Source organism: Vipera berus (genome assembly GCF_964194415.1).
Source record: "Vipera berus genome assembly, chromosome: 3".
In the NCBI taxonomy this organism is placed as follows: domain Eukaryota; kingdom Metazoa; phylum Chordata; class Lepidosauria; order Squamata; family Viperidae; genus Vipera; species Vipera berus.
Genome location: NC_138204.1, coordinates 118339171 through 118349381, shown reverse-complemented (window position 1 = coordinate 118349381; position 10211 = coordinate 118339171). Strand labels below are relative to the sequence as shown.

Sequence of the window (10211 nt, the reverse complement as noted above, 5' to 3'; positions counted from 1 at the left end):
CTTGTTATTAACTTTACTAAACTGATATCTTTCCTTAGTTTAATAACTGTGAAGATGGTTCTTTTAAAAGCCTCAAGGTTTTCAATATTTATCTGCAATACTAAAAGAGCAGGGGACTCTCAGAGGCTCCATATTATAATTTAACAAGATAGTTGAAAGGGCTGGACCAGGATGAAGTTCTCAGCTAGTTGCAGCTACAGAAGAGATAGATTTAAGAAGACAGAGCCTGCACATAGTTTGAGTGGTTAGGAAGAATGAAAAGGGCCTGTCTCAGAACAGTTATGGTCTTGCATGTCGGTTACTATGGTAGAGTAAGAGTATAATGTTTGGCTTTGGGGCTACTGTAAATCAAAATTCACTTTTTCCTCTTTGGCCTCTGGTATTCTGTTCCTTCCACTGTATGTTCTCATGAACTTGGTGTCAGACTTGTCCCAATCCAATCCCTTAGGAAAGAAAAGCCTTTGACTCCATTTGGTTAAAGCAAAGGTTTCTTTTACTAAAAGTGATGGTTGCAGTAAAGTCAAGCTAGCTCTGAAATCCATGCTCACTGGATACAAAAATAAGATGTAGGTTTGTCCCCAGCCCATCTCTCCTCTCCCCCCTCCCCCATGACCAGTCCATTTCCAGCCAACTGGAGCTTGCCAAGATGTTTTGAGAACTCAGATGTCTGGGAGTAATCCGTGTGGGAAAAAAGGTCTATTGTTTTTTACAGAAACTGCAGAAGACATGCTAGCCTGAGAAGAAATACATTGTATATATTTTAATCTCATGAACCTAGCTCCCTGGTGGTGAACCTAAGGCATGCGTGCCACAGGTGGCACACAGAGCCCTCTCTGTGGGCACGCGTGCCATCGCCCCAGTCCTAGGTCTTCAACTGGGTTTTATAAAACCTTTTCGCTTTAGGCCTCCACTGCCGTGTGCAAAAAAAAGGTTCAATCAATCAATCAATCAATTTCAACTTCTCACAGGAAAAAAAAGATCTCACAAAGTTGGAATTGATTGAACTTTTTAGTCTCACCCAGTCTGCCGTTACCACTGCAGTCATGCCCACCCAATGGGCCACACCCTCCTAATTGGCCACACCCACCCAATGGGCCATGCCCACCCAGCACCCGATGATACATAAGTTGGTTTGGGGTTGCAGTTTGGGCACTCGGTTCACCATCACTGGCCTACCTGAAGCTTGAGAATTGTATCTAGAAAGGTCTCCGCTATGCTGAAAACTGATCTTAACCAGAATTTACTAATATGACAGTAACTCTAGACAACCTCTAGGAACTAACAGCCAAAAAGGTAATTTGTAAATAAGGGCAGGGGCGATCAAATTAGGGGGGGTGGGAGATGCAATCAGGGGTGGAAATAATGTATTCAATTTAGGAGCTTTGGATAGGTTGTGACGGCATGATTACAGCATGATTACTAAGCCAATGAAGAAGAGGTGGGAGGTAAATTTGTAATGGCAATGGAGAATATAAAGAATGTATTGAAGATTTAAGGTATGTCCACTGTGTGCTTGCATGCACAAGGAGCACCCTCTTTGCAAAGTAGTACAAATAAATTACCATTGTTTTCTCTTAGTTTTGGCTGGTGATGGTTTATTTCAACTAGACAATGAATCCCACATTTGCATACTTCTCACAGTGCCTGGCTGTGGGATGCTGGTACAAACTGGATCCAGCTGCTCTGGTCCTTCTCACCTGTCATTCTCCCCTCCTGATTTCCTATCACGTAAACACAGCTTTAATACCTTTTCACCCTTCTCTCTTCTTTCTCCCTTCTTCTCTTTTATGACAGGATTCCTGTGAAGCCCCCCCCCACCGCCGCATGCTGAGCCAGGCAGATCTGATATGTGTCTAAATGCAAATGCAATATAATTTGTTCAGAAATTTCTTTGAATCAGAAAGGAATGGATAAGCTGAGTCTTCTCTAGTTCACATATGAAACAATGTACGACCTGCTTACAGTGACAAGGAAAAAAGTCTAAACCCTAATCTGTTGGAGCACAGACAGAGTGGCAACTGATGCTTCTGTTATCTTGTTAATGTATTCTAACATTTCTATTGGGGAGTAGAGTCTTTAATTGATGCTATTCAAATATCCTGTCTTTCAGAGGTAATTTAGAGGTCTAAGTCCATTTTTAATGTATACAGAAAATGAAGGGGGGGAAAAAAACTCCAAAGAAATGTGATCCATAAAATTTAGGCCAAAATAAAAAAAAACCTATGAAACAAGAATAAACAATTCTAAGTTCCTGTTGGATTTTGAGTTAGTTTAGAGCCCTTCCTTGGGATGAAAGTTTTTATTTCCAGAGGCAGGAGGTCTCCGAGAAAAGCCCAGACCAACTTGGGAAGTAAGATATTTTGTCCTCAGCCTGCTGGGAGTAAAATAATAAGGTTTTCTGTGATATATTAATGCCATGACTTCAAAAACATTTTAGGACTGTTTTTTTAAAAAAATCTCTGGCAGAAAATTGTAACAGTTACTTAGTACCAGCAGCTGTTAAGAGTATTCTCTTAAGAGAAATAGATAATAGGTGGCCAAAATGCAAAGAAAAAAAAGATCCCGACCAACCCAACAAAGCACACCTGAAAAAAGCTTTCCTGGGTAAGTATTTCATAAGTGAGAGTGTTGCAGAAGAAGAATAGACCCCACCTTTAATAGTTGCATGCAGTGGCAATACCCTTCGAAATATTTTTAGAATAGAATAGAATAGAGCTGGAAGGGACCATGGAGGTCTTCTAGTCCAGCCCCTACTCAAGCAGGAGAACCTATACCATTTCAGACGTGGCTGTCTACTTAAAAATCTCCACGATTTCTGAAGGCAAACTCTTCCACTGGTTAATTGTCCTCACTGTTAGGAAGTTTCTCCTTAATTCCAGGTTGCTTCTCTCTTTGATCAGTTTCCAATCATTGTTTCTTGTCCTGCCTTCTGGTGCTTTGGAGAATAACGTGACCCCTTCTTCTTTGTGGCAGCCCCTCAAATACTGGAATACTGTTATCATGTCACCCCTATTTCTTCTTTTCTTTAGACTAGCCAAACCCAAGTCCTGCAGCCGTTCTTCATATGTTTTAGTCTCCAGACCTTTGATCATCTTAATTGCTCTTCTCTGAATTTTTTCCAAAGTCTCAACATCTTTTTTGTAATATGGTGACCAAAACTGGTTGCAGTATTCCAGGTGTGGTCTTACTAGAGTTTTATAAAGCGGTACTAATACTTCGCATGATCTTGATTCTATGCTTCTGTTTATTTAGGACTACAATCAGAAAAGCAATCCAGTCATGAGGTGATTTGAAGATAAACATGACAAAAATATTCCTGCACAGATGCCAAGGGCCCCCAAACTCATTGCTCCTTTGTCAACTCCACTGTAATAGTCCATCCTAGGGGTTGTTGGTCAGCATGATTACTCAATCTCAGAGGAACTGTAGTTGCTAAATTTCTGTTTTGTACCAAAAAGTATTTTGTCCTTTTCTGAACAAATCATGTGGAGGAAACAGTCCTAATCTACGAATTTGCTTCTTTTAGCCTCATCCCGAACACCATTACAATGATCCAGTCAATCATTTTAGGTTAATAGAAAATTAAAGGTAAAACACTCTACAATAGGTCACATCAGGTTTATTGTTGAACAAACATATAACATAAATATGAAGGAGTAAATCTTAGTTCTCCAGACTTTCTACTCTTATTGGTCATCCAAATAAAGCTACTGTCAAAAAAAATCCCCAGTTCTTAATTTAAACAGCTTAGAAGAAAGATACCATCACTGATGGCTTTAAAAGCTGCATTTCACACAGGGATTCCCTCTTCTAGAATAGGTCATCTCTCAAGGCCTCCAAGCTAATTCCAGGCCTAAAACTCACCTTGAAAGGCTCTTGAAATGGCAAGAGAATGGCAGTGGTTTGCAATCATATGAAAGGCTTCTTTAGGCAGTACAGGCCTGTTTATACTGAGAATAAGAAAAAAATGATGCTATTTATGAGCCAATTTCCACCACCTGTAAATTGCAGATAGGATTTTTTTTAAAAAAAATGGGAATTCAGATATATAAAAACATCAAATAGGTGGATCTTATTGTCAGGTCTTATTGCCAAGAGCAAGGTTGTTACAATAATTGGGTTCAATTTGAAACACCTGCAGCATCAGCGCCGACAAAATCAGCATTACTTAGTTGCAAAAGAGCTGGGAAGAACTTTCATCCTGGTAATGATATTTAACACCATGAAACAAATACATCTGCTTTCCTTGTCCTTGGGAAGGACTTGATAGGTGGAGGAAAATCCCAAATCCAATCTAAACATCTGGCTGACTGTATAACCAAATATAATAATAATGATAATGCATGATGTATCAATTTCCTAATCCTAACAGCATGCAGATTCTTGCACCATACTCCAAAGAATCAAACACTAAGACTAGGACACCTCTGAGATGTCATTTTTACAGTCTCCTTTTCTCTTGCAATAGCATTTTGATTACAGTCTAGTCTCTATTTGTATTTGTACACCTGATATACATAATTTTTGTCCAGGGATTGCATTGCACTAATGTCTGGAGCATTTCCAAATAAATTTCCCACTGAGTCTAGGAGAAAAGCGTATGAAGAGATGATTTGAAAAAAAAACTAGATGGGTTAGGAGTGAATGTTGAATCTATTTTTTCTTTCTCCATATGTCTGATGTGTGGATGAACCCGTTGCTTCACTGGCCAATGGAAGAAATGGATTTAGGCTGCTGGGACGTCCCCTGTAATTAAATGATGTAAAGAAAAGATGCTAGCATTTCTATTAGGCTTTGTCTCCTAGTCCAGGGCTTTTCAACCTTTTCACCCATTGTACCACTTTTAGGATATGGCAACATCCGAGTACCACCAGTCGCCTAGCAAGGTGTCAAAAACTTGATGACCAAAAAAAAGAAAAAGAAAAAAGTGATGAAGTACAGGTAGTCCTCGACTTACAACAGTTCGCTTAGTGACTGTTCAAAGTTACAATGGCACTGAAAAAAGTGCCACCCAAGCCACAGCCAAGCAAGACACCTGCCTGCCCGGCGGCGCTCTTCTTCCTGTCCGAGGTTTTCATTGTTGTGAGCATTTCTGTTGAGGATTGGCAGTGGGGATGGGGTGGGGGTGTTTGGTTTTTATTCCCCCCCCCATCTGCTGGGTGGCTGCAGCAGGTTTTGGTCACTTCACATGACCCTGGGACACTGTGACTATCATAAATATGAATCAGTTGCCAAGCATCTGAATGTAAATCACAAGACCCTGGAGATGCTGCAACATTACAGCTGATCAGCACTTCTTCTGGGCTCAGAAGCACCAGGATCAGCGCCGAGCTCCAGCTGCAGCCTAGCGCTGATCCTGGCGCTTCCACTGAGCCCTGACAGCCCCAAAGAAGCGCTGATCCTGGCCCTTCCATTGAGCCCTGACAGCCCTGCAGCTCCAGCCATCTCTCGCTCAGGCTTGTGCGGTGCTGCCACTGGTTCAGTTCATTCCCCTCCCCCACTACCACTTTTCTAGGATGGTCGTGTACCACCTGCCAGGTACCAATGTACCACAGGTGGTACCCGTACCACTGGTTGAAAAGCCCTGTCCTAATACATCTCATCCCACCCTGAAGCATTCACAGCAGTTATTTTAACACATGCTAATACCCTTAGTTATAATTTAATGCTCTGGCCACAAAAATATAGATCAAAAGATGGCCCTATGAACAGAAGAGCAGGATGCCTATTTATGGTGTCAAGACTGAGGCATTTGTATAACTGAGTCAATTGCTGAAGAGATTCACCTTGAAGTCAATATTAGCATATTAAGTTCCACTTTAGGAGTGTAAAAGCCCATATTACCTTGTTAGAAACAAGTAAAAAAGCTAGGTAAAAAAACAAGAATGGGAAGCAGGAAACTAATAGCTTTCCTTCTCTCTATCCTCAGTCTTGGAATACCAGCATCTTATGAAGGAGAGATGAAAGTGAACATACCTCCAGGTTGATTCTTGCTTTCTTCAGCACATTGTATGTTCCAGTCACTGTAGGAAAGAAAGTGTCAATCATAATTTGAATTAGTTTCTTTGTCTCCAACTCATCTCTGTGTTAATTGCCTACCTTGGCAAGACCTTTGTGAAATGTTCCTTTCTGATATATCGACTCAGCAAGCGAAGAGGAATAATTTTGTCTCCAAAAAAACTTAGCCCATTGTCATTTTGGAAAGAGGGTTTCATAAGGATTCTTTAGCCTTTTTTGTCTAATTTATAACTGTAACTTTCATTAGCAAATTTAACTTTCTTCCTTTTCATCAAGGAGTACATTGAGACAGGTATTTGTAGCTCAGTGACATGTGGAAAAGATTTCCAAAGCTTGTTGGGCATTCGACAGTTGAAAATTCTAGGAGGACACCACCCCTTCTATCACAAAATTCCCATGATCCTGCAGGAGTAACTACTGTAAACTTGCAAGGTAAATATGTCAGATCTCCCCCTCTTCTACAGATTTCTTGCCTCAAACTCCATCAAGAATGGATCGAGATGTAGAGAATAAAATGTAGTGGGGAGAGACTGTGACATACAGACAGAGTCATTAATGCTCTAGAGTTATGCTCTTGGGATGCTTGACTACCAGAAACAGGAACGTGGTCCTATCCAATCCATTCCATGAAACAGGACACTTACAGTGAGTGAGAATGAAATTCTCCACACTTCCTTTGATATGGTTAGCACTCTGCACACGATTCTCTTGCTCAGCCAATTTGGCTCTGAGTATTTGGATTTCTTCAGCTACTGTCTGATCCTGTGAAAACAAGTATTTTATTTCTTAGGATGACTACAATAATTGCATATTATTTAAAAAAGGAAGCTTATAGTTTATCAAGTTACCTAGATGTATAGAGTGCTCTGAAAGATTAGACGGACTGAACATTTCGCATGTGAAGAGAATGTATTTTAAAATTCTTCCCAGTCTTCTAAAGTACTATATTTGAAAACTATGTAGAACTCCCTGAGCCAACATAAAAGTATATTTATGGTGGTAGTGGGAAATTAAGGATGAGCATATCTAGAGCCAAATTCATAGAGCTATCTATTCTCTGTTCTTTTAGCTCCCTATTTTAATTTCTCAGTTTTGTGATTGCCAAGCTATATCTGTAGATGCTAGTCCCACTGGTATTTGCAGCTCCATCAATATCCCCATTTTTAACGTATTCTTTTCTTACTGTTGACATCTGTACACCCCCCCTTTCTTATTTCCTCATCCATCTATCTGCCACCCTACTGCTCCCTATGTTTGTTACAGATGTTGTCAACAATAGCACGGAAGAGCTTCCCAGCCCCAGCAATTCTAAACTGTTCAGAATGATCACCAGAAATTCTAGATGGAGCAATGCGGAATGTCTGGTCGACTGCAATGGACTGGGCAAATAGGGCCATCTCTGCCACGCATTGAAGAATAGGGGAAGTGGTATCAACTTAACAATGTTGCTTCCTTGTTCCCTTTATATTCCCCCAATAATTCTCCCCCTAATATTCCCTTAATAATTCACCCTAATAAACTTTATGATGCAAATAAGAGGCACTTGGAAATCATCCTGAGTTGTCTAAAAAGCTAAAGAGAGTACCAAGCAAAAGAGGGAAGGGAAGATAAACCATCTTGAAGAGTATAGAGGTGAGGGGGCATGTTCTTATCAAAGGACACAGCTCTAGGATTGGTACTTAGGTCACCGGATGGGAAAATGGTTGGCTTCCAAACACCCTAACATGATTTGGGGGGAATTTTGCAATATACTGGCATAGAGAGAAAACCCAATCAACGCTATTTAAACGGAACTGGAAAAGGTTTTTTAGAATTCTACAATATTGAGATGGATTTCCAGCTACTATTTACCCAGGCCAATCAAATTGTCACCTCAAATTTTCCAGTGGGGAGAAACTGCTCTACAGTAATAGCAAGATACTTTCCTTTGTGGGTTGCCTTATTTGAGCTGGGCTGAGAGGCATGGGAGATGATGCTCTCCAAAACATTGCAAGGAGGGAAGTGGAATTCTCCAGGATCTGATGCAAAGTGCTGGTATGGATGAGTAGTTTCCTAGTGTTTTCTTGGCAGAAAATCTGTGGAAATAGAGAGGTTGGTCAATGCAAATATCTTATATTTTCCTCACTCCTTGGTAGCCTCTGATGTTTCCTTCCTCCCTCTGGTGAAGGAATATAGTTTTCTCATCTCTCTTGCAACACCTCTCATCTCCATGAAGTACCTTTTCATAAATGTTCTGTCTCACTCTTGGGTTAGAAGCTTACCATCCCTAGCTTGAAAGAGCCCAGCAGTGCACCATTCCCAATAATATGGAGGTGGGTTATAAATTATCATTTATCCTGGACATTCAGAACATTGGTCAAAACTGTTTCCAGTGGTGAAAGATGGAACCCTTAAGGAATTTAAATCTCAATGAAAGTACTCTGTCCTCAGCAGCGTAATCTTCCCAGTTACCATGTTGTCCTGTAGTTTCAGGTGAGGCTGCAGAAGTGATGCCATTTGGTGGATTCGAGTCTTGGCATCCAAAATCTGTTTCTTAAGAGTATTATAGTCCTGAAGGTATCCTATGACATGAATTCCTTGTTTTTTGTCATCTTCTGTCAGCAGCAGTTTATGCTCCCCTACAAAGGAAGAACCACACTGTTAGCCTAAGTTGGAAGTTGCAGTTCTGGACTGCTCTGGCATCAGCAACTATAGTTCCTGTACAGTGACTCAGTTGCTGTTTCCTACAACCACAGAAAGAAAAAGAGAAGTATAGTATTTGTTCAGGAAGCTTCAGATGGACCTACTGCTTTCTGATATCTTAGAATATTTTAACTTAACATCCTATAGTATACTAGCAAAGCTTGAGTGGAGAGGAGGAGTAAGGACATACCAGAGACTGCCTTCTGCAGTGGTCCCTGCTGTGCTTCATAGACACACAATTCAGCCTTCTGGGTCTGGAAGAGCACTCTGTTTTCTTCACACTGCTGCTGAAGCATTATCATTCTCTGCTGAAGCCTGCAAAAATCCCCCCACCAGCAAACAAGAGTCATGATTGAGGTTTCCATTGGCTGAATGTCAGATGTCACTGCAGTGTTCATACAAATGTTCTGCCAAAACCTGCTCACTGAAGATTTCATTGAAGTCTCATGGAAAGAGACTGAATTTCCTCACAAATCGAATCAACAGATTACAAGAGAATTTGAAGGTCTCCTTCCCCGGGCAGGAATCCTCAAACTATCCCAGATAATTGAGACATTCTATTTTTATTTATTTAATATATAACATACAAAGAAAAATAGAAATAGGAAATTAAGGGAAAGAAAAGGAGAGGGGGAAAAGAAGGTGTGAGGTACAAGGGGAAAAAAAGGCTTTGACTTCCAACTCTTTTTAACACAGTACAAGATAAAAACCTACAGCCTAAACTTTTTGTTTTTACACAATAAATAATTAGCTATTCTTTAACAAAAAGTCTATCTGATAGATAAACCAAAGTCATTCATTTTTTTTCTATCACAAGAACAATATCCAGAAGTGATACCCAAATGAAAAACATACCGTACTCAAATATATTCTCCTCTTTGAATAAAATGATCAATTTAACTATTCCTGTTTTATCTTCCTGGCTATGGAAATAATATGTATTTCTATTTGCACCTAATAATCTTTGTCATCTATCATTTTTATTAAAAATGGTCACTATATTTTTAAAAATACTTTGATCTTATTTCTCTAAACATTTTTCTAGAATCAAAACTTTCGAATGCATCTTTTTTTAACTTCTTAATATACAGGGTTTGAACTGCAGTATTAAATTTAGATCCCGCCCTCCAAACTACCCTTATAGAATATTTTTTTTATAAACATCCTTCTCAAATACATTTTCAATAACATTTTGCATACTTTATGAATTACTTAAACATATGAAAATTACATTATAAAATTTTGGATTAAGACTTTCTTTCAATTACAAATGTCAAAGAAAAATCCATCCTAGATCCTCACTCCTTCCAGCTTGACTTCATGGAGCAAAATCTTCTTCTCTGGAAAGTTTATTAAGTAGTTATAAGCCCCCCCCCTTTATCACTGATCTGTTTTTGACAAACCCATGTTGGCTTTTAGTAATGACTTTGTTTGCCTCTAGGTGCTTGCTGATTCGTTGTTTGATTATCTTTTCCAGAATCTTCCCAGGTATTGAGGTCAGACTGATAGGT

The 10211-nt window shown here is 39.7% G+C and overlaps 1 protein-coding gene across 5 annotated transcripts in view; it reads right to left on the bottom strand.

Moving 5' to 3' along the window:
• Nucleotides 1–6674: 6674 nt before the first annotated feature.
• The window catches only part of PDE4DIP (phosphodiesterase 4D interacting protein), a 116115-nt gene continuing 112578 nt past the window's right edge, over nt 6675–10211 (bottom strand). For all 5 annotated transcript variants that reach the window (XM_081323242.1, XM_081323243.1, XM_081323241.1 and 2 more), the window contains 3 exons: nt 8891–9015; nt 8470–8636; nt 6675–8093 (listed from right to left, as the gene is read on the bottom strand). In XM_081323242.1, coding sequence (XP_081179368.1) covers nt 7920–8093; nt 8470–8636; nt 8891–9015 — 466 coding nt within the window. In that variant the 3' untranslated portion in view covers nt 6675–7919. The remainder of the gene's footprint in view (nt 8094–8469; nt 8637–8890; nt 9016–10211) is intronic.